General features: G+C 37.9%; 2 protein-coding genes across 2 annotated transcripts; both read left to right on the forward strand.

Annotated features, from left to right (window-relative positions):
* The first annotated feature begins 62 nt into the window (after positions 1 to 62).
* On the forward strand, positions 63 to 8,044 carry LOC115636223. Its single transcript, XM_030536046.1, has 5 exons — positions 63 to 610; positions 1,079 to 1,174; positions 2,714 to 3,238; positions 4,274 to 4,453; positions 5,439 to 8,044. Exons 1-5 carry the CDS (start codon positions 517 to 519, stop codon positions 6,749 to 6,751), a joined length of 2,208 nt encoding a protein of 735 aa, XP_030391906.1. The 5' UTR covers positions 63 to 516; the 3' UTR covers positions 6,752 to 8,044.
* Positions 8,045 to 9,272: 1,228 nt separating this feature from the next.
* LOC115636204 lies at positions 9,273 to 18,409 on the forward strand. The gene is made up of 6 exons (XM_030536015.1): positions 9,273 to 9,318; positions 10,536 to 10,658; positions 11,108 to 11,944; positions 12,396 to 13,019; positions 13,523 to 14,434; positions 15,500 to 18,409. The coding sequence occupies exons 1-6, from the start codon at positions 9,273 to 9,275 to the stop codon at positions 17,590 to 17,592; spliced, it is 4,635 nt and encodes a 1,544-aa protein (XP_030391875.1). The 3' UTR covers positions 17,593 to 18,409.
* The last annotated feature ends 6,508 nt before the right edge of the window (positions 18,410 to 24,917 follow it).

Below are 24,917 nucleotides of genomic sequence, written 5' to 3' on the forward strand. Positions count from 1 at the left end.
TGTTTGAAGTGACTTAATTTGTGTAGATGAGTACTGCTGTGAGATATAAAAATTACATCTCTTCTATGTTAATCCCAAAAGGAGTTAAGGTCTTCCTTATGTTACGCTTTTGGTGCAAATTTACATCAGAATGTTTGCTTGTGTTCACAAGCTACAGTGAACTTTGGTTAACTATACAAAGAATTTTTCTTAAAAAGGAATAATGGTTAACAAACCAACTGATGCCAAATGGATTCTTTTCATACTACACCTTTCTAATGAGCTGTTTAAAACTTCAGTGGATTAGAAGAATAGACATGGTTACTATATTATACCATGAAATGGTTAAATATTATTGCCAGTGTGACAGAACCATGGAGATACCATGCAGATACACACTACTGGTCATCCATGTGACTGCCTTTTAGCCCACCACTGTGGTACCCGAGGGAAAGTAAGAAATGAAGATAATCTAACAGGTCTTGGCTTGTCTTTTGACAGAAAAATACCACATGCATTCTTGTGCCTTTTTATCACATGCAAGCTCTCAGGCAAAAGTTATTAGCGTTCCAACAAGCAAAAGTTGACCAGACCTTTATAAATGAAAGGAGGAGTTTGTACACCATGAAATGTAAGTAAATTCCTCATCCTACATTTAAAATTTTGCACTATAAACTTAAAGCAGCATTCAAATAAGGGACTTTCATGCTACATATATGTACTGGTGAAATGTGAGAATTGCTGACTCTGAATCAAACTCAGCAAGAAGTGCTGTAAAGCTTTCTTGGTATTATTCTATGAAACCAAACTTTTGGTTCTGCAAGTGGAGGGTTTGGAGTTTGCCTTAAATATAAGCAAGGATATTTTAAGTCGTCTTCCTTTTTTTTTTTGGTCAAAGTATTTAAAGAATTTTGAACTGGGTTCTGCTGAATTTCTTAATCCATAAAGTCTGCGAAAACTTTAAAACAAAGCAAAGGCATCAGCTTGAGTTTCCTGGGGGATTATGTATGTAGGTAATCAGTTATATAAGTGTGTCTTAAATTAAAAAAAATTGAAATATTTCCTTCATGATTTTGTTTAAGCATATGTGTCTTTGCAGTGATTTTTGAGCTTATTTTGATTTGGGGACTGATGAAGACTTCAAGATTCCAGTGTGTGCTAGAAAAGGAGTATTTCTGCTCTTCAATTCCAAACGGTAAGTAAGCGGTTTGTATCTTGTTTACTGAGAATGTGAAAGTCACTCCAAAAATTATACTTGTGCTACAATGTTTACTGCTTAAAATTTCTTGGAGAGGAAGGTGTTTCACTTCTAATTTATGTTCTGGACTCAGAAGTTGATATGTTATTTATCAGCTTGAGTTTATTTGATTAGTTTAATAGTGATGAGTCGGGATATGCTCCTTGGTCCTAATAATTGTCTGGTCACAGAATGATTGCACATAGTTCTGGATGGAATTTTTTGTTCAAGAAACTTAATAGGGAAAAAAAAGTGAATAATAGTATTTTTTTTAAAGTTAATAATCTGTATTGCACCTTTATCATATATTTGAGTTATTTTACTTCTGAATTAATTCATACCACTATATCGTTACAATATTTCAAAAGAAACCCACTGATTGCCCTATGTTCTATTTAATTTGCTTTAGAACTTGTTACTGTTTCTTAAGGAAAGATAACTTGTGCACAGTTAACGAATCAGTGATTAAAAGTTAGTACAATATGTAAGCACATAACTTAATTTTTTTGTGTGAGAACTAGGTATACATAGCACAGGTCATTTGAAATTAGTACTGACAAACTTTGTACTGTACATATTGTTGTGCTATCTATATGCCACATTTTATGGAAAATATTTTACAAACATTTTAGAACCTGATACAAAGACCACTGAGGTGAATTGGAATCTTTCTATCGATTTCATTGGCTCTATCTGTTCTACCTCTCCACTTGTAAAGCCTGTTGCCTTAGTTACTAAGCATCTAACTGCAGAATATTCAGAGAAAAATTAAATACATTTAAAACAATAATAAAAAATAATCCAGAATGATTTTTCTGTCCATAAAAATGACTGACTTTTAAAGACTAATCTCAGGGTCCAGGATTAGTAGCAAGTATTGTGTCCTATTGGAAAAAGCTGGGAAACTCCCCTTTCCAGCAGTCTAAACGTCTGTCAACATCTCTGCAGTGTTGTATTATCAGACTTTAAACTGGTTGTTGGTTCAGAACTGAACATTGCCAGTCCTAAATCTCGAACCAGTGTAATTTTGTTTGTTAAGCTAGTGGGAGTGGAAATAAAAAAGTGACTGAAGCTGCTGAGAGGTTTGGAATGTTAGAATAAGTTTCTATTGGATATATCAATGCCAAGAGGGCAGATGAGTTGGTCAGAGAAAGATACAGTTCATTACATGGTTTTGCAATTTATCACATGGATATCACTGATATTTTACCATAATTGTTGAGTAAGAGCAACTTGTAGCCTTTGTTTTCCAACTCCTGAAGTTTTTGTCCTGTGAAAGCCTTCCCTTTATTTATAGATAGTCCAAAAATAAATATAATTTTATTCTTATCAAAAGGATTTAATATTTTCAAATATGTACCACTTTTAGCATCACACATTGAGATCAAGTTTAGGGTTTCGTCACTCATCTTCATTTCAAATCTTAAAGAGGTGGAAAAATAGGAACTGGTATTAGTTCTTGGGTATTCAAGCACATTTTTCTCTTTTATTTCCTAGATTTTCCAGAAGGCCTGACATCTGTTCTATTTGTTGTAACGAAGATTGGGGTTATCAACTCAAGTGTCTTCAACAGCCCAAACTTGAAATCTGTCACCAGTCTAGCTCTAGCAAACAGTGGCATCACAAGAATTGAACCTGGAGCCTTTTACGCTTTCCATAGTCTCACCAAACTCAGTTTATATCAAAATAATCTGACTACAGTTATGACTTCTTGGCTTTCCAAACCAGGGCACTTAGAAAACCTTACAATGTCTCAGAACATCATTCAGGAAATAGGCCCTCATATGTTGTCCAGTTTCTCTAACCTGACAACCCTTAATTTAGCTAGCAACAGAATTCATATGATTGCGGGTGGAAGTTTGAAGAATTTGTCTAAGCTAACTTTTATTGATCTATCTGGTAATAACTTATCTACCTTAACAAGACATGTGTTCAGTGGACTAGTGTCTCCAATAATGAAACTGGGAGACAATCCATGGAACTGTTCCTGTGAACTCCAAGATTTTGGATTATTTTTGCAAGGTAATGTAAAGCATAATTTCAATCACCCAGAACACTTGGGCAACTCCAAATACATTCAGATAACTGGGAGTCTGTAGCCAGATAGCTAATGCAAGTGTGAAACTTGTTAGAAGTATTTTAGAATGTAAGGTCTGGCTAGTAGAGATTTGGGTGTTCAGGATTTCACTCTATTTATAATGTATGTTACTGTAAAATCTTTCCTTACTGTGTTATTATTTATAGTACTAAGTATCAAAGTCGGAGCTACATTCTGTTGGGCATTGACTGTAGATCTATCTCAAAGCATGTCACCTACAGCAATGATTCCTTTTTAAAGAGTAGGAGGAATAGTCCCATGATCCAAGATCATACCATGAAAACATAGCACAGAGAGGAATAGATCTGAATTGCATAGTGATGGTAATTTCTTGCATAGTGTCAGAAGTATGTAAAAGGGGGATTGTGAGAAACTCTGGTAGTATAGTATTGGGTCAGTGTGTGGAGCAGAAGATGGCATTTTCAATGAAAGCTGAATCAATTGCAAGAATACTGTACGCAGTTAAAATATTACCTTCTTTCGGTTATTTCATACACTATTCCAGACCTTCTGATGACTGGTTCTTACTGGCCAACAGCTGAGGCACAAAATTCGTAAATGTTTGGCTGAACCTCATCGGCAGACATGCTAATGTTCTAATAGTTCAGCTGAATTCTGTCTAATGCAGGTGGAAATAGTGTAGTGGATGACAACAGAAACAATGCATTGTGTCAGAGAAATCTGAGATGGGAAAAACTTACTAGATGATCTAGACTATCCCCCTCTGTCAATTAAGGATTATTTCCTTATGATACACCTGAGATCAAAATCAGAGACCAAAATGTTAAAACTTGAGTGCATAAAGTTAGGTACCTGAATCATATTTAGCCCCTTAAATAAGTGGCCTGGTTTTCAAAGGTACTAAGCACCTTCAGCCCTGTGGGTACTTTAACAAGCAATGGTGAGAGCCCAGGATCTTAAGTAGTCATAGGTTAGTCATGCACTATTTGTTTTTACAGAGCTGATGAATGCTTCTGTGTTGGAAGATGCTTCATCTGTGGTGTGTCATAGCCCACGGGCCCTGAAGGGAATTCCTGTTTGGAACATCTCTGACTTTAGCTGCCCACCTATTCTCAGATCACCATCACTTGAGAATGACTTCTATAAAGTTGGATTGCCAGCAATGCTTCTATGTTTAGGTGTGTTACAGTACAATTTTCTGCATCTTATTTCATACTGTGAAATGAATTTCAAATATAGGCTCTTGAAAGCATTCCCCCGCCCCCCCAATTACAGAAGGAGATTACACCCACATTCTGTGCACTTCTTTTCAAGAAAGAGGTTGCCTTGTTCAATGGAATGTTAATATGCAAGACAAACGCTGAAAGCAGTCACAATTCTACTGCAGAAATAATGACAGGCTGGCTGGTTTTTTTTAAATTTTCTTGTCTGTTCATAAAAAATAATTTACTTTCAAATGTACTTTGAATGTATTTCAATACTTAATGGTATAATATATACATTACTAGTATACTTAATAATGTAGTATAATGGTACTCTTCAAGTAAGAAATGTTATTCCAGAAACAGATAGTTTGGGTAATACTAAGCTATTCGCCATATTACCCAAAGAGATAATGAATAAACCATATTTATTATTCCAGATAAAAAGAGGCTGGGGGAAGTTTTTAAAATGAAATCTGCTGAAGATGCACCTTAATATTTAATATATTATGTAAGTTAAAAAGAACGCGCAAATAACCATCTGGAAGATTGGTTCAGTAGAGGATGTGCATAAAAGCAGAATTTTTTATGTTTAAAATAAAGTTTAAAAAATACAAATTTTGGTGGGGGAAACTCACTAAAATATTTCTTTGCTTTTGATTATTAGCTTTGGAGAAACGGTTCCATTTGTATTAATACAAATGTGTACAATAAAACACAAAAACATTCTCAGTATGTTTTCTTTCAGTTTTGCCACTAAATCAGTGTGTGCATTTATAAGCCATATCAATACCATCCTTTCTCAATCTGGAATGAATTGATTATACAATTCAGCTCCATCTTTAGGAATTTTTTTTCCTTTCCACAAATTCTCCACTAATGTGTTTTTTATTTTTTTGAAAATTGTAACTGCGCCTCAGTTTTGGTAAACTTTAATTATTTGTTTGAACTATTTTTGCAGTGTTTTCATTTCTTTTGCTGCTTCTCCTGCTCTGGAAGGTGAAACAAGATAAAAAGCAAGTGCAGCCAGGTAAAGAAGCTACTGTTGAGAATAGCCATGAAAAACTAACAGGCCAGCTTAACAAGATGACAGAGAGACTGAGGAGCAGAGGATCGTCAGATGAAAAGTTACAGACAACAGTGAAAAGTGACAAAACCCAACCAAATAGAATGCAGAAAACTCGTGCAAAATCTGCCTCACCAATTCTGTTGAGAACTGAGTTTCAACATGGTAGTTCTCAACACCATAGACCAACTGATGGGAACCAGGAGCAACCCAAAACCTCTTGCACAGTAATAGATGAAAAAGCCTGCATGAAAAATGAAGACTGCAACAATGTTATGGAACTGTGGTATTTTAATAGCTTGCAAGACTGCAATAAAAAGGCTATGTGTAGTCAGAATGCAAACACTTCACTAACTGAACTAGGCATAGAAATCCCGAAAAAGGATAGTTCAGAACTATTAAAGCAGTCATTGCAGGACCATGGAATTTCACACGTGCATTGGAATGAGGAAATTAAAGGAAGGGGTAATACAGAGAACGCTGAACCGCTGTTGTATTTAAGTGTTGCTAGTACAACTGAAGAGTCACCCAGTGTACCTGGCACTGAACAAAAAGATGCTGTGAGTAGAAATGTAAATATGAAGCTGTGTTCTTTGAGAAGAGTTCTTACTTGGCCATATGAAAAATGCAAAAGGGACGAAAGCCAAAACACTTTAAATTCAGATGATTTTTTCAAGGCACATTTCTTTATGTTCACTAGTGATCCTGGTGTCCCAGCAGCAGTCAGGAAAACAGAATTCAAAGATGAACAAAATCAGTATAATTTCCATCTACATACTGTAAAGGAACAAAAGGCAATTCATGATTACAGCAGTGGTAAACCTAACTTAAAGAGAGAAGCAAAACCAGCAAACAAATTAGTATCTCCACTTAAAGGAGCTAAGCAAATAGCCACAATGGAAAATGCATGCATCTCAGTCCCTGGGAAAGGATTCAGAGGCTCTGAGACTGTAAAAAAGAATAAGAATAACAAAGATATACCTTCGCAGGCTGGATTCTGCAGGGACAGTCTTCACTCGCCAGCATCCTCAGACAAATCTGGTCATACCTCCTCCCCATGTGATAATACATTACTTGAAAATAATGAATACACCTTCATTGATCTTTTGCATGAAGTCGTGGAAAATCGTGGGAGGTGGACTAGGCAGAGGTGGAAGCAGACCCATCAAGTGCGAATTGCTAACCACTCCCCAATGAAATCAAAGTAAACTAATTGCACTCCATCAAAAAATGTTTCATGTGCTATAGGCTGCCTATTTTAACCAAAATTATTATTGTTATAACATTTCAGTAGTGGTGACACATGCCAGACTTGACAGTACTGGAAGCTGAAATCCTCTATTATAGATACTTCAGGAGCAATGCAAAGTGCTCCATATTGCCCTTCCAGAATGCCTTAACTATGTTTTGAAAAAGCAACTTCTAAGGATGAGAGGGGACTTTTCTCCATGGCTCAGTCAATTCGTGGTGCCAAAAAAAGGTGACACATGTCATGAAGGTTTTTGTGATGTGATCATTTATTTACAGGGAGCTTGACTCAGACCCATCAAACTCATTTCATCTAGGCAACCAAACAGCTTTCAGATGAGTAATGAGTTTAGATCAGTAATCATCTAGGGTAAATTTTCCTAAATTGCCCAAGAGATTTGCATGCTGAAGTCCCATTGAAAGCAGATATGACTTAGGTACCTAAGTCACTTAGCACTTTTGAAAATTTTATCTCAAGTCTGGTTTTGCACCAGGTATGTAGAAGATTCCAAATCCCATTACTCACCCCCCACCCCTCCAAAATAACCCATATCATTACTGGTTTTGGTTCAAGCATTGCACTAAGTAGGCAAATTTATTAATTATCCCTAGAATTTTCCATCTGCCTAGAAATGGATAGTTCATGGGGTACGGAGCCTTTCAGCTCTGGTTATTGACTTACTCTAGTCATTGGCAGACACCATCAGTATCCAGGGTTGTCAATTTGGCATATTCATGAGCACTTAAAATTAATGTAAAATTTTCAATTTACTTGCACAAAATATGAAATGTTAACGTATATCATGTCATGATAATGGGTTATACCCCCTTAAAGGGATTGCTAATTGTGCTAGCTTGCATGCGTGTGCTCTATCTATATATATATTCTTACTACTAATAAGTCTTTTTGGTAGGTTTTACACATTGTATTTTCAATTAATAATTTATAATATGGCTAATAAACCATGTAACTAGAAATGTTTGTCTACGCTGCTTGTTGTTAGTCTGTTTGCAATTACATCCAACAGACATTTTTATGCTTATATTTGCTCTGATTTAGGGCTGATGGCAAATCACAAAGAATTTATTCTGTCTGTTTGGATTTGTTTAGAAATATTGTAATTCCTTCTTGTTATACAACTGGCACCTGCCCCCCCCCTTTTTTTTTTTGTGGAGTAAGGATTTTGCTGAGGATAGATTTAAAGCAGGGGTTCTCAAACTAGGGGTCGGGACCCCTTAGGGGGTCACAAGGTTATTACATGGGGGGTCGCAAGCAGTCAGCCTCCACCCCAAACCCCACTTTGCCTCCAGCATTTATAATGGTGTTAAACTGAAAACATTTATTATATATTTATGGGGGTGTTGCACTTGATGGCTTGCTGTGTGAAAGGGGTCACCAGCACAAACGTTTGAGAACCACTGATTTAAGGTAAAGATGTTTTGGTGTTAGGCTCACAAATACCATGCACTCACTCAAATTCATCAGTCTCTTTTCATTAATAAATATTATTTCTGTCATACTTTAAATTTTAATGTAAATTCAGTTTTTTGTAATCTTCTAGAATGTGAATTTAATACAAAAGACATAGGAACCACCTTTTGCATGCTGCTTACATGACCCCAAATGTAAAATACATCCTTGTACGCACAGTTTATTTATAATGTAAAAGCATTAACTTCCAGCAGCACCTATATGGGTAATCTCTAGCTGTAAACATCTCTTTCTCACAGCAGGAGTTTTCCTGTGCTGTTGGTTATGGATGAAGTGTGGAGTATCATCTCTGCATTTTTGTATTGTGTTTTTTCTAATTCTTTTTAAATGTTACCACTAAGCTTTTTTAATGTTAGTTTTGTAACAGTCTTGTTAATTCAGGAGATGACCTGTTTGAACCTGCCTCATGTTTTGTTAATCTATAATGAATCTTAGCATGGATGACTGGTCCAATTAGTGAACCATGTCTTCATGAAGCATAAATACTCTGACAAGTGACAGCTTATTGTACTCCAAGCTGACGTTTTTAACAGCAAAGTCCAGTGCATTTCTGAGGATGAATTGTAAGTTCCAACTTTTATTAATTCTAGCAACAAACATTTGGATTTAAATTGTGCTAGGTATTGAGTGGGAAACTAGACTTGTCAGAAATCAAATATTGTATAAATATTTTCAGGCAGTGGTCAAAATGTATTCAGGCACAATTTCTGTAATTTAATAAAATATTAAATGAGAAAGTAATGCTCTTGTGTATAAATGGTGTGTCATGTGAACTGAAATTATCAGGAAGAAAAAGCATTGAAATATTAGTGTAAAATGTGAACTTAGAAGTAATCCCAAAGGTTGCATGTCCTATTTATGGAAATATTGTAATTGTAGTGAATTCATTTTGAGTTTCCCAAGTATTTTAGGTAAGAAAAACCTCTTCACCCATTCCAGAAAGGCGTTCCTATTAGTCATAGAAGGGTTTTTTTGTTTTTTAAAGTAGGATGTACAATTCAATGCACAATTACTGTGCTAATGCTTGTAATCTGGGTAATTGTGCAGGGGGGGAATACAAGTATTAAACCTGACTCTAGCATTTTTTTGCATTTGCCAATAGGGTCATATTTTTCCTTGTAATATTTTTGAATAAGTTAAAAGATGAGTTTATAACCAGTGCAAATAAATCCCATGCCTGGACTTAATCCAATATGTAATCAGGTTATACAACACAAATGCAATTGTTTGTGCTCAGACGCTGAGAAAATGCCAGCAATATGCTTTGGGAAGAACATTAATTGGCAGAATTTATATAACCCAAGATACCTGCTGAAACAGGAACTGGTTGGTGATATTTCCTGAATTGTTTTCTATAAGTTAGCAAAATAACATATTTAGATACATCTAAATATTTTCATGTTTAGTGATATGGTATCTGAATGTTTGCGACATCAAATGAGAAAACAGATTTTTCAAGAAAAATGATATAATATTGCAATATATACAATCCCCATTTATGATACATGGCAGCAGCGGTCCACACAGATTGGCCAGTTATATAGTGCTCTTTTCCGTTTTACTAGCTGTTACTTTGCCTCGAGAGCTAAAAATACCTGAAATATTTCTTTAATATTGATTTTTCAATATAAGCAATTATTGCAGTTGCCGTGGGGAAGTTATAAGATGGTGAATGGAATGACGAATGGGATGAGGTGGTGGTCTGCAAGGCAACTTCTCTACTAAGATATGGTGTACACTATAAAATAATTTGAAAACCCCTGCTCTATGGGCACATCAGTTAATAACCTGCCTATGAAGAGTGGTGATATTTACTGAATTAATAAATACCATATGGTATTCTACAATATGAATGCAGAAAGTTTCCTAGAAACAATCACCATCTAACTCGTATTGTCACAATGTGTCTGTCCATAGTGTGTATGGCACTTAATGTTGCAGTAAGTTGTACTAATTTCAGAGCAATGTTAAAAAGAACCTTTGTTTTTAAATTTTCAATAGCCAAGGGCCTTTTTGAATTAAATTACCTTTTTAGCAGTAATTGATATTAAAGTAGACGAAAGCATTGTTACAGTGAAATGAAAAGATGACACATGCTACTCTTGGTACATAGTCTATTTATCTATAGTATCCCAATAGATATAGAGAAACTATAGGAAGTAAGTCAGAATACTTAAGGTTTAAGAAGGTCCTTAAAAAGAACTTCTTTTAGAATGTGTGTATTTGTAACTGGATTTTGTGTGTGTAAATAGGTATTGCTCTTGCTAGTTTTCTTCTGCTGACTTTCCTGGAAGTAGCCCAGTCTTGTCCTCCAATCTGTAAATACTGCTCCACAGGGCTAGCAGAATGTGAGCATGTCTCATCGCTTCAGGAAGGTAAGCCTTTATCCCTCTCTTGCTTTCCTGTTGCTGCCAATTCATGAATGAGGATAGTAGTTAGTGGAATTTTGAAATTACATGTTGCTTTTGAACAGTGGTGTTTTATATTTATAAGAAATAAGTCTAGAAGTGTAAATATATTCACTTGAAAAACTATAAAAAGGAAAAAGCAATTGCCATATAAAAGAGACATTATCCAGTCCAGGTTGCGATGGGACCTGTGAACATAGTAGTAGGCCATATGCCAAGTACAAAAGGATGGATATTTAGTAGAGCAGCACAGCAAGGTCTGTCTCTGAGTAGATCAGTTTCATTCATTATGGTTTGATCCTCAGCCCTTTGTACTTGCCCAATGCAGTCACATCCCAGGGCTGGTACCAAACTTAAATTAGAGCAGCCTCTTGTCTTCCCATACTTTAATTCCTAACACCTTTTTTGTACCTCAGTCTTACCAGGTTTGCCAAACTCCACAGAGAAAATACTATTACGTCACGGAAACCTCAGCAAGATACCGCCACTGGCTTTTCAGAACTTCCCCAGGCTTCATTTACTCTCCGTAACTGGATTTCTGTTCTCTTCACTTCCAAACCTGACCTTTGTTGCAAAGGACGTCAGCAGCCTGAGGAGTTTGGATCTCAGCAGTAACTGCCTGCTGAGCTGTGGGATTGAGCCTTTGGCTTTCTCTGGCCTGGGAAACCTCGAGGAGTTGATTCTTACAAACAATGCCCTGGATATGCTGAAAAGTTCTTGGTTCTTAGAGTTGACCCTGCTCACCAAACTCCTCCTTTCTGACAACAAAATTACATATCTTCCTCCAAGGACTTTTGAGAGTTTGGCTAAGCTGAATGAACTCATTGTGTCTTCCAATTTCATTCAATATCTTTCAATGGACACATTTTATGGGCTAGCATCATTGACCAAACTGGACTTATCAAGCAATGAAATCCTGTTTATTAATAATGATGTTTTCCAGCCTTTGCAGGCCCTGACGCATCTGTGGTTGTTTAAGAATAAGCTGACTGCACTGGCCAGCGTTCCAGATTCTCTTACCTCCTTGTCTCTTAATGAAAATCCTTGGATCTGCGACTGTCATCTGGTGAGCTCAATGCAGTTAATGAAGGACAAAGTTCAGACACCCAGTGGCCTGGTTTGCAATAGTCCGCCAAGCCTGAGAGGACGCCATGTGTTGAGTGTTGGGCCTGAAGTCTGTGCTTATCCAACTCATGCAGGAAATCTACCACAGGAAAGCACTTCAAAATTGAACTCGCTGTATGGCTTCACAGGTAAACTCTAGCAATGCAACATAGGTTGGAAGCTGTTTGTCAGCGTTGTTCATATTTCACATTACTCCAAAGGTATAAGATATAAAAAAAATCTTCCATTTTTATTTGTTTAGCCTGCTTTCTCATATGCACCCAGTTGGCAGTCCTTGGGCAGGAGAGCCCCAAGCCAGGAATGAGATGCATTGTAGAACAGCAGGGAGGGGGAGCTAATGGCTTGAAAGGGGATGATTCAGCTCCTTAGTTGAAAGTTCAGGGGGTATGGATGGATTATCAAGTGGTGCTGCAGAGCAGATGCTTTGACAGAGCTGTGTGGTGAAAAACTTGCATGAAATCTGACTGTACCATGCTTGGTACATGTGGATACTATTATTACGATTAAGCACCAAGTTCACATATAAACTTAAAAAATAAAGCCATGAACGTGGTCTGACTCTCATCCTGTCTCCTGCAGGAGGACTTTTCTTCAGTTTCATCATGTGCCTGATTGTCTATTTCATCACAAAACACTGGAAATATAGCAGAGTTACTAATCAGGCAGAGGATGGACACATCTTACAGAAGGACTCTGTGGAAGAGTTCCCAAGGAGCATGACCGATGCCCCTTCAGTATCCCCACTTCCCCATAACTGTGTGATAAAAGCAAATAGGACAAGAGGCTTTCAGGAGGAAAGTGAAGCAGACACAATAGAAAAAGCACTGTATGACCATTTGAAGAACACGTCCCAATCCAGCAGAGAACATTCAGAAACAAGCTCCTCAGTGAAGATGCCTGGAGTGGCCCTGCTGCCGGCTCACAGTCCCACAGGTAAAAAGATCATGGCGATCTGTAATGATGGAATGGAAATTGGAAGATTAACTGAACGTCCAGACCAAGCCACAAGCCCAGCATTTCAGCAAGCAGGCAACACAAATGTGGCGAGAGCAGCAGATATCCCCAGATGTGTCAGTGCACCTGGCTTACTTCCTGATGTGGAGAAACAACCTTCTCCAAAAAGGGATCCTGGTTTGCATTGCTCATCGTTGAGCCGTGAAAAAACAATCCCGATGAGGGAGTGGATGGAGAATGGGGAACCTGGTAAGGTCAAATAAAGAGCAACAGTGATTCCTCAGAAATGGTGGTGGGGTTTGTAGGGTCGGGAGGTTGGGTGTTGGTCAATTTGGAATGGGAAGAGGATCGGTAGCAATAGCTTTCATGTGTGTATTTTGCAATAGTAGCCATTGCTGAGAGGCCCAGTGCTCTGCAGAGTCTCAAGGGGCCTGCTGCTAATGAGGCGGCCCATTGTAATGGAGACTGCAAGGAATATGCTACAACTGCAGAGCCAGCAAGAATTCTTAGTGATGGCTACTGTACAATGGGAATACGCATTCACTGAGCATCTTCATCCTTCAGGATTTGTATATTTCCCTATACAGTATTAGGGTAAAGTGCTTTCAGCCTTTTCATCAGTATGTCGAGGTGTTTTTGTATTTCTGTGTTATCGCTCAGTGGAGAGAAGTGAGATTTGTGCATATGATTAAAATATGTATTTACAATGGAGATAACTGCAGTATGTCAACTTTGTTCCCTCTATTTTACAGCCTTGGTGAAATATTTGGAAACCCAGTGGGAAGAGCAGGCTTTGAGTCCCATTACCTGGTTTTCTGGTTCTCAGTGTTCCCGGACTTTGGTAAATGTAGTTTCTCCAGCAGGAAGTGCTACACATATACAAACAAGCAGAGACAGAATTCACACCACCTCTAACAAGAGGAGTAAATCCTGGAGCCCCTTTCACTTCAATGTCTCCAGTCATTTAACAGAGGCTCCTGGAGACAGTGTATCTAGAACAAATGCTGAGAATGGATTTGAGGCCAACTTGCATTCAAGAAGAGATAAAGACTGTGAGATTTTATGTCAAGAACATTTTATAAAGAGTGAGTCCACAGACATTACTGAGGGCAGATTCAAAGATCAAGGAATGAAAGAACCAGACTTGCAGAAAGACATCTATCTTAAGAACTGTTGCATTGCACAAAGTGAAAGCAACAATCAGAGAGAGACTACGAACACAAAGGATGTCTACCTCACTCCAGAACGTGAAGCACCAGCCAACTCTCCACTTTCAGATTTAGCCAGCCCTAGAAAACATGCTGATGCCAGTAACCCAGATGATAAAGGCATCAAGCCTGCAGCGGAGAGAAAATTAATTAGCCCCTTTCCAGGAAAAGAAGGTATCCATCCCCCGTCTTTCTGTAATAATGATAGATTGAGAGAAGAGAGGCCCAGCTGTCGAACACCCAGGAGTGAGAAACTCGACAAAGAATCTTCCTTAAAGAATAATAACTTAACAAAAGAGAGATTTTGGAAATACCATACAAATTGCTGCAATGAATACCAGCCCTGCCCAATTGCTCAGAAAGTATTAAAGGAGCTGAAGACTGCACTTCTGACTTCGAGAGAGCAATTAGATCTGTCCACGCAGGCTCCCCCCTCTGACATGGATCTTCTGAAAGGTAATGATAGACTCACCATTAACCTTTTAGTTAAACTTTCCCAGAGAAGGGAGAAGCAGAGGGCAAAGAAACAGCTCTGGAAATGACTGGAGATTAGTCACTATCATAAAGTGTAGCAATGCTGCAATGCTGTATATTCTATGCACTGCTGATTTGGATTAAATTTACACCTAATTTTATGTCTTCTGCAGCTAATGAACATCAGTCTGTGGGACTGCCCTTGTGGCAAGGGGGATGTGTGGGAGCTAATGCTAAGAAACAGTCTATGCCCTGTGCTGATGCTTGTGGCTGCTGACAAATGAAGCATATTACATGATAAAAGTCCTGGGCAGCAGTGAAAACAAGACCATGCAGGCTTTCGCTGCTTAGCATTATGCCTAAACTCACCACTGGCAGCAGTGTGCACTGCAGTCCTGGGATGCTACTTGCCATGTAGAATGTCAAAAGCAGCAGAAATCAATTTTAAAATACAAAATTTTAAAATGTTCCTGCCATTCAATAGAGGTTTTCACCTTTCCATCCTCCTTAGATCTGTCCATCAGCTATAAGAACGAGTTAACCTTTGTTTTAGCACCTTGAACATGTAAAGCACCACCACGTAGGGAATTTAGAAGTATTTCACCTGGAAGTATTTTGAGTAAAAGGCAATATATTTTCAATTCTTCTGTATTTAATTAATTTTTGGAAATAACTGCCAAATGATGATGACCAGCAAACAACTTTGTGACACTCAACTATGAAGTATACAGGTAAGGATAGCTTCCATTGTGATCTGTTGTAAGACAACAGGAGCTAATCATCACTATATTTCAGCTACAATAACCAGCAGCTAAACTCAGTCAGATAGACTGTATTTTAACACACAATTTGAAAGGGTTTCACATCTCCTTCTGAAGCTTCTCACTCTATCTACCGCCAGAATATTTGTGTGCAGACCACTGATTTGTTGCTATGAATTGGGGAGATGTATTCACACACTTGGTACCAACCTGTAGAAACTGTGATAAGGAATTTTTAGCAGAATTTATAATGTCATGGTGTTTTGTATTTAACCTAATCTTACAGAACAAGAAGTGACCACAACTTTCCTTGCCCAGTGTATAAACAGTGAGGAGCCACTAACAAACAAATGGGAAAAGGGAAAGTATAGCACTTTGCCAGATGTACAAGCTTCCTTTGCTCCTGATGGAATTTGCCATCAAGAGTTGCCTGGAGACGACAGTAAAATTTCTTGTGGACTTCCTCAGACAATAACTCTGCAGCTAGGCCAACAAACCAGTATGGCTCACCAAGAAGCTGATGCTGAATGGCAGTCTCTAAGTAAGACATTTGTTGAACCCATCAATGAATTTCAAGAGAGCACTGAGAAATGCATTGTAAAAGATCAGAGCAGGATGGTGGATAGTTTGGAGCAACTGCTGTTAGGAAATGCCTCTGCTAGTACCAATCATCTCCTGTCCAGAAGATGCGAGAATGCACGTAATGAACATGTTGCCCAGGACTGGAAGTCTTTTGATGCAGAAACCGATTCTGATGCACTGACACACACGCATAATACCATTAATGAGCATTTTGCAGGAGGTGAAGAAGGTTGTGTTCCTATATCTCCAAGTATTCTACGCAGAGAACTCTGCAATGTTAAATCTCTACAACTCAGTGCTATGGCATCTGTCTATACTTGCTTCCCTCTCAGTGCAGATGAAAGCACCCTGGATCCTGGCTCTCTAACTTCCAGTCCGAGTATTAGTAAAGTTTCTTTATTGGACATTCATGAAGTTGAACGTAAAAGTGTAGCAGACTGGAAGTCCAACCATTATTTGTCAAATGAGGTTATTTCGGTGCAGAAAATGCAAATTTCTCCCAGTGAAGAGAAAAGTGTAGACAGATTGAGAGGTGAAAGTGCTGATGCTGGATTCATGCTTAATGAGAAGGAGGGAGCTCAGTTTAATATTGATGAGGAGAAAACAAAGGAATTTCAATCTGACTGTACTGAGCACAATTCATACGAGTTAGTGAACATTGTTAGCTCAAATGACACAGACCACCAAAAGAATATTAGGGAGCTGTTAGCCCCTAGTGACATTTTGAGGATTGAAAATAATACCTGGCATAATACAGACAACAATCCTTATAGAAACTGCTTGGAAAATGCCTGCAGTTCTATAGCAGCTGATCGTAATGAATGTGATGATGTTGGATGCAAAAAGGAAACTGGCCATGAATATCTATATCAACCTGCTGCATCAAAAGGGTGCAGATCCTCTACAAATCCTTCTCTTACTGTTTATGAAAGTCAAGCAGAAGAAATCAGTGTTGCAGGCTATGACGGTACTGTTTCTCACTCAGGCCATGCCTCTAGGAATACAGGAATTCAGCAATTTGCTTGTAATAAAAAGGACAAGTCTCAGCTCCAAAATATACAGGTAAATCCAAAAACGGAGAATGAACCAGATATGAAATATTCTGACTCTAAATACCACATGTTAGTGGCTCGCAACACAGATGCCAGGCTTCGTGTGGCAGGAGACAACCCCTCTATCAGTCCATATTTAGAAAGCGGACAACCCCTGGAGATTGGACTACATTCGGGGACCATTTGTCTGCCAGAGCAGTCTCACAGGTGTCTTCTGCCACAAGATTCTGCGCTTTCTGACCCCCGGAAGAAGGAATTAGAGCAAAACTGGAGTGAAAGTCTATCAGCAAAACAACTTAAGAAAACGTATTGTTCTGTTTTCAGACTACCTACTGAAGGCTCATCTTTTGGGAGGCTTTGCCAGAATGTAGACTGCACCATTGAGCCTCCTCATCTGAGCAAGGGAACATCCCCCACTACCCCACTGACACCAAATCTATGTTTATCGGAACAAGAAACTGAAATACATGCAAATGGAGAGTCTTCAGCATTCAACCCTCAACTGATGGATAAAGCCATGTATTTAAGTTGCCTTTATAATCCAAAGACACCAAGGAAACAAGCAAATGAACTAAGTGTACTTTCTAATCTCCGCTATTGTAAAATTTCAGCAAAAGTATCTTTTGGTGTGGAGGGGGAGGGAGGGAGGTCAGTGTTGCACAAAAAAAAAGAAAATGATCCAGACCAATTAATGAGTGACCATCAGTATGAACCTCCAGCTAAAAAAAGTAGTCACCACAGATAGCGACTGATGTAAGTATACTACCTGATTTGAGGCACTAGACTTCGGTAGAGCTTTGCACAGCTAAAATGTAGTCAACTTGTAAAATGAATGGGTTTGTGTATGTAAATGAAGACAGTCAAAGATGAGTCAAAAATACCACTACTATATTGTGCTGTAGAGATACACGGAATGCTTTTCTATACACAGTGATCTTGTACATCACTCTGGCCCTGTGTTTTCAGTCTGTTGTCTTTCATTCAGAAATGTAATTCCAAGATACCCGTGTATATAATTTTTGATCTTGAACTAATCAGAATTGTTAAACATCTCATGAAAAATATTTAGTAGCATGCAAGTTTAGGCCTTACATTTGATGTGTTCAGTGTAATGCTGTACTTCAGCTAGGTGCAACCTGTTCATAGATGTTTTGGAATTAACAAAACTTAGCTGCTTTAAAGAAGGAAAGGGAAATGCTGAAAGATGATGGGGTGTTTTTCTTCATTTTTAAACATTTTTGGAAGCCTGTGATTGTAAATATTTCCACCAAGTTTCTTCCTTCTCTTCCATTGTGGGTAGACAATGCTTTGAAACGTTCTGGGAGATGGACTTTTCCCTTGGTTTTGAACAATGAGTGGTTTCTTTGGGTGACAGACTTTACATACTATATGTAGGGGAAAATATAGGGCAAATTGGGTTGGACCATCTAACATTGATGGTGCAATGAAGCATCTCTTTATCAAATGACGGGGGTAAAATCTTTTTTCTGCAAATAAGGATAAGATATTGCCCTTTATATCCTTTCTTTAAGGATTTTAATCTTGTTGGTATAGCTCAGTGGTTTGAGCACTGGCCTGCTAAACCCAGGTTTGTGAGCTCAGCCCTTGAGGGGGCCATTTAGGGAATGGGGGTTTTAAAAAAAAAAAAACAACAACAAACTGTCTGGGGATTTGTCCTGTTTTGAGCAGGGGATTGGATTAGATGATCGCCTGAGGTCCCTTCCAACCCTGATAGTCTATGATTTGGGCTGACATTTGATTGGAACACAACATTCATACAAAACATCACTAAGTTAAGGGAGGGAGTTTTGAAAAGATTTGAATTTTTAAAAGAAAATCACAAAACATATCTCACAGTTTCAGAGTGCTGCAAAATGGGTTTGGTAGCCTATTTGAGCGTTGGGATTTTTGGAAGGAGATTTCCAATTGACTTCAACATTACAGCTCACTTCCCCTTTCTAACCTCTTCAAAAACATTTACAAAAGTCTATGCTGTTGCTGCATGCAGCTGTTTTATTTTAACATTATTTTTTACATACCAGTGTGAAGCATCTTCACATATATTTGTACAAGAAAAAAAATATCTCCAGTTGGCTGTCTACAGTGTATTTCAAAACATTTCACAAAAGAGGGTCCCGTATATGGAAAAACCTGGAATTGTAATATGGAATTGCTAAAAAAAAAAATGCATGCACTTGCTGACCTGGAGGAGTGTGAATTCCCTTCTGGGAAATGTAAATGTGACAATTTTTTCATACATATTTTTCACACTTAAGAGTCAAAAGCAGTTTTTAATAGGAAGTACATATGCTCTGTACAATTTTTTGGCTATTCAGATTTCCCTTTCAATATTGATCTACAAATGTCCATATTTGCAGTATAAAACAGTAAATGGACATAGGCCATGCAAGGAATTAATTTGTCAGTAAATCTGTAAATATCATTGCCATCTCTTATTTTGCTTATTTCTGCATTTTCCCTAGGCTCACTCGTTTGTTAAGCACAAACATACTCTTCAGAAAGTATGTGTGGTGGTGATTTGCTAGAGATTAGCCAAGCTAGTTCAATCAACTTCAGAGACTCTTTCCATCTCACTCAGTAACTTTTGGACAACTGATGGGTAACCAAAAGTGCACAAAACTCATATCCTGCAGCATGTCTGGCAATATTTTAGATACCTGTGGTTACCACAGCAATGATGCTGTCCCCAGAAGTGCCTGCCTTCTGGAACTCATGGCATGTAGTGTTGAGAGCTCCCGTCTGTACCATCTGACTCTTTTCTATTATTTTGTCTGAAATATCAAGTAACTAGACCTGCCCTACTCAGGCAATTATTCCTTATCACTCCTGGCACATTTCTTAGACCTGAGCTGTTGAGGAAAAGAAAATTAACAAACTGTTCTTCTGAAGATATTTGTACTTTCCTAAAGACTGACTCTATTGCAGCCTTCATTACAGAGTAAGAAAATTCATAGCTGCTTTCTAAATACATAGGTTACTTAATTCCTCATTAATCATGCAGGCACCTTGCCTGTTGTATAGTATTTTAAAGAGATGGCCTTTATGTAAAATTGTGCCTATGGCTGCCAACAACAGAGGTCAGTACTGTACTTATTGGTGGCTGGATAAGCTGTTTTTTCTTTCTTGAATACTTAGTTTTATGTCTTCTAAATAAGAACAAAAATGAAAATAAACATCTGAAGCAATTCTATGTAACTGTGTTGTTTCATGCCTCAGACGTTGGTTTGTGGCCAAGACCACTGTCGGTAGGTATGTCAGTTTTATATTTACTGTATCCCATAGACCATACTGCTGTTTCTTGCTTTCTGAACAACTGAAAAGCATTTGAAGCATTAAAACTACATACAAAGGTGGGACTTTGCCCACGAGCCCCTTCTAAAACAGCCTTTTATAAGTGGACACAGTTTTCCCTTTGATGCCTTCACGTTTTCAGGAGCATTACAAAAATAAAATATTTCCTTTTTACATTAGTCTTGTAACCAGTTCTAAAGAAATAGAAAATTAAACATTTGATCTTAGAATTTCATCAGCTGTAGCTAAATATCTACAAGTGATTCTTTTTACATCTCATTAGATTTACCATAAATTTACACCATAGAAATTTGTAAGATTTTAATTTGTAAAAGCATCATTCTTTTTTAAATTACATGGATCTATTAAACAAAGTGAAGCATTGTCAAAGTACCACAGAACACTGGTAAGGTTTTTGGTATTGTAATAAATCATGCATATTCTATGTGTTGGTTTGGGTGTTTGCTTATGTTAACCATTATTATGTAGTACACTATATTTATAATTTTTGCCAACCTAACTTACTGTTCTGCTACTCAGCTGAGTTAGCCTTAACACTTTGCCTTTTAGCACCCTTCAAATGTGATCTTTGATTTGGACGCGATCACTCAAACAAATACAGTACATCTTTTTTCAGTGTGCGTCGTGAATTCCTGTGCAATTAATTGATCGTTCATTCTGAAAACGTGCAGTATAATAAACCCTTTATGACAGCACACCCACACACTTGCATGCAGCAGTAAATAACCCCTAGTACTAAGCGCCTGATCTGTGATCGCTGTTTGGCACTTCCAACTAGATTTTAACATTAAAAACATGCATGGCTGCAGGAAGTGCACTTTGTTGCACTGTCCACACATAAACTATATATTACTTCTCTCTACTTATAGAATCATTTCCTATTTACACACCTCATCAGCCCAGGGAGCCAGTCAAATGAAAAGGAGTGTTCATCTTGCTCGTACTATAAGCAGAAAATACGCAAGTAGTATGCCTAGGCTCGGAAGAATTTGATTTTTATCAGTAAACATCAATTTCACAGACAAACAAATATTTCCATTGGTGGTAACAGAAATTTACAGACAGGCAAAATAAGAAAAGTGCTGCTTGAGAACTTACTAGAGTTTGATTTTAGGTATAGTTACTTTATATAACGTGATGTGATATAAATAACTTATATTTTAAGAGCAGCAATGTTTTAACTTTTTGAATCTGAATGTTTACTGTCAGTAAATGATTGTCTGCTCCCTTAGTTTCCTGCAACTGTGAACATTTAAATCAGTGAAAAGTTTAAACAGTGCTTAAAACAAACTGATATTTTCCATCAAAATTATATTTAAAAAACTCAAATTCTGCCAAGCCTAAAAACACACAGCAAGGCATACCAAGTCAAGAGTATATAGAGTTGATCTGTAACTTCTTTTACAAATGGATATTTCTGTGTCTAGTTATGGCTTTGTTTTACTATAACCTGAGTGAAAAATAGGGATGGGGAACCCTCCAGAAGTTTGTAATTTAGACTTGGTTTAACATATTCACAGTTTGAGGATTATCAAAACTATCTGAATCTCTTGAGTCTGCAGAATGACACACAAATCTGAAGAGAACAGGTGTGCTTCTGAGACTTCTTTTACTTCCTCTCAGATATCCTGCAAGAATAATCTTTTCTCATGATACTTTGACACTTCTCATCCCAGCGAGAAATAAATAAGAAGAAGAAAAACCTTTGTTACCCAAATATTTTAAAACTTCAAAAATGGTTCTGTTTGAGTCTGGGTCTACAAATGGCTGAAGGTTCAGGGGAAAGCTTAATGCTGCTTCCTTTACCTGCTGTACATCCTACAGATTTTTCCTACTAACACTGAAAATTAAGTATTTTCACCATTGAAAACAACTAGTGTACCTATGGGCGCATATTTAGATACTCCAATGAATGTAAACCCCTTAACTGCCCAACATTATCCACATTGTATGTTACTTGTAGGCTTATTTTTCTCCAAAGACACACACCATTGTACTGAAGGAACTCCAACCAGGAGATGGTGATCATTACTTTCCTCACTGTGTCTGGGGAACACAGGCTTACAACATTTTAAACCAGGGGTAGGCAACCTATGGCATGAGTGCCGAAGGCAGCACACGAGCTGATTTTCAGTGGCAGTCACACTCTCGGGTCATGGCCACCAGTCTGGGGTGGCTCTGCATTTTCATTCAATTTTAAATGAAGCTTCTTAAACATGAAAACCTTATTTACTTTACATCCAACAATAGTTTAGTTATATAATATAGACTTATAGAAAGAGACCTACAAATGTTAAAATGTATTACTGGCACACGAAACCTTAAATTAGAGTGAATAAATGAAGACTCGGCAAACCACTTCTGAAAGGTTGTCGACCCCATATTAAACATTGCTGTGTGATTTCCATACACAAGTCTGTCTCATTCCAATTATGATACGACAATTTAATTGAATTAGGAAACTGTATTAAAAGCTTTTTTGATTGGCAGCACCAACTACACAGAACCTAGTCCAGGTTTTAAAGTCTTCCTACATGATGCCTATTCATCTGCCTCTTCCTTTTCTCGTATATTTTAAGCCTCAACGATCTTTGTGAAGGTGGGAAGATTTCATTTTAAGAAGGAAGGGCTTAAAAACACACTTAAGTGCATGGAATACACCTCATGACTGAGGTGTGTGGCTGGAGAGAAAGCAAGCAGTGGTGCTGCCTACTGCAAGCAACTTTAACCACAAGGACACAAACTATAGAGAATGTGTAACCCAGCAGACGTTCCTTCCCACCAGGATGCTATAGGGAGGGGTGCAGTATGCAACCTGGAATTGAGGATGATGTAAAATTGGCACTTTATGTACAGCATGCCAGGCTCTTTCCTTGATACCTCCTCACGCCTACAGTGCAAAACTGAACTCTGTGGCAAGGTGGCCTAAAAAAGCCTTTTTCTTCATTGGCAAGTTTCTAGGCCACACCACTGAGAGAGAGAGAGTTTGAACTACAGTGCTTGTCCCCATGATATTAAATTTCAGGGTCAGGAAGGCATTTAAGCAGGGAGCTCCAGCCAAAGTTTTTCTTCCTTTCATAATGTATTATTTAATGTGTCAATAGCCACTTGAGAATAGTCTGACAAGCTGAGTGCTCTACAACGGAAGGTCAGGTGCCATTGGGATACCTGTATGAAATGGTTTACTGACAGTGATACAAAATTATCAGTCAGGAGTGGAAGGCAGAGCTGGAGGAATTGATTCAGCTGTAAGAGCGAAATCATTTTTTATACTGGTTACTCCATGATTGCAAATGCCTAATATTGGGATTTTTCAGGAAATGAATCATAGGTTAACACCTGATCGATGATTTTGTACTTTGGACACATATTGCTGGTTTTGCACAATTCTCTAAACACTAAATTGTATTTTTACTTGCTGTTTAAAACTGCAATTTTAAACAACACGTTTAGCAAACAACGTCTGTTGTGTGGGAATGAATAGCAGATGTTTGTGAAAATAAACAAAGCTGCTGTGGCCATTAAGCTTTCAATCCCTGGTCAACTAATCAGTGATGTCCAGTGGAACTTCATGACATTGTCATTGTGCTTTACAGGATTGTTACAAAAATCTCTTATGTTTTAATATATGAATTTAAAAGTATATAAAGTTAACAACTTTGTTAGTCACTTGGCATTCAAATAAACCATTTACACATCAACAGTTTAAAGTGTGCAAAAATAGGTGAAAAATACATTGTTTTTCTGCTATAGAAAGTTCTCTACTATTTAGTCAATGCAACTGTTAATAGGAGTTGGCCAGATTGTATTGTGCTGACTAGTATTGTAAGGTTATTCTGTACATTCACATCTTTACTGTAGGCAAAAGCTACGTGTACATACAGTTTTACCCAGTTATGCTGTAGGGAGGGGTTTTACCCACTTGTAAAACTATATAAAAGAACTTTGTCTCTGAGGCTCAAAGATATTAACATTTTTGGTTCCTCAGATGTTGAGGTAGCCTGAACAAAGTCTATTACCATCAAAGATTGAGCTTGCAGTTAATCAGTAAATGAGTAAGGGGAATGACTGGAGAGACCCTTCTCAAACTTAATGTGTTTTTGCTGTTAAGAAATTGCTATTTAAGATAGGGGAGAGCTTTTTTGATAAGAGACTTGTCCCCTAAGAAGAGTAAAGAACGCGAGAACAGAAATAGCATAGAAAATAGGCGCCGGTGTAGCAACAGTAACACTAAATTCATACTAATTGTTGCATTTTGACTTTCATGAGATTAAGCTTCAGTCTAATTCACAAGTGCTCTGGAGCTGCAGCGAAGGAGCATTTCATGCAATTTATGGGGAAACGAAGGGGGGTAGGAAAGAAGTATGTGTGTACATGTACTGTGATGGCTTTAACCGTCCTTGTGTGTCCCAGAATCCAGGCCAGTTTCTGGGTCAGAGCAGTGTTAGAGGGAAAACGAAGGACCAGTAAGGGGAAGGGCTGGCGTTGCTCAAGACTCGGCAGTGCAGTTGCCTGGAATTCAAGGGTAGCTGCAAGTGCCCAGCACCATTAAAAATCAGGCCGTGTTCACTTAGGACAGAGGTTCTCAAACGTCTGTACTGGTGACCCCCAGCTTTCACACAGCAAGCCTCAGAGTGCGACCCCTGTAATGAGTTAAAAACACTTTTTTATATATTTAACATCATTATAAATGCTGATGGCAAAGCGGGGTTTGGGGTGGAGGCTGACAGCTTGTGA

The sequence above is a fragment of the Gopherus evgoodei genome, chromosome 16 (genome assembly GCF_007399415.2).
Source record: "Gopherus evgoodei ecotype Sinaloan lineage chromosome 16, rGopEvg1_v1.p, whole genome shotgun sequence".
NCBI classification, from domain to species: domain Eukaryota; kingdom Metazoa; phylum Chordata; order Testudines; family Testudinidae; genus Gopherus; species Gopherus evgoodei.

What these genes read in the sequence shown, in the direction of transcription:
- LOC115636223 (XM_030536046.1), top strand. Translation starts at nt 517, where the DNA reads ATGCAAGCTCTCAGGCAAAAGTTATTAGCGTTCCAACAAGCAAAAGTT. An exon ending in GAGTTTGTACACCATGAAAT is followed by an intron (nt 611 to 1,078) that starts GTAAGTAAATTC and finishes GTGTCTTTGCAG; the next exon opens with TGATTTTTGAGCTTATTTTG. An exon ending in CTGCTCTTCAATTCCAAACG is followed by an intron (nt 1,175 to 2,713) that starts GTAAGTAAGCGG and finishes TTTATTTCCTAG; the next exon opens with ATTTTCCAGAAGGCCTGACA.
- LOC115636204 (XM_030536015.1), top strand. Translation starts at nt 9,273, where the DNA reads ATGTACAATTCAATGCACAATTACTGTGCTAATGCTTGTAATCTGG. An exon ending in TGCTAATGCTTGTAATCTGG is followed by an intron (nt 9,319 to 10,535) that starts GTAATTGTGCAG and finishes GTGTGTAAATAG; the next exon opens with GTATTGCTCTTGCTAGTTTT. An exon ending in CTCGCTGTATGGCTTCACAG is followed by an intron (nt 11,945 to 12,395) that starts GTAAACTCTAGC and finishes TGTCTCCTGCAG; the next exon opens with GAGGACTTTTCTTCAGTTTC.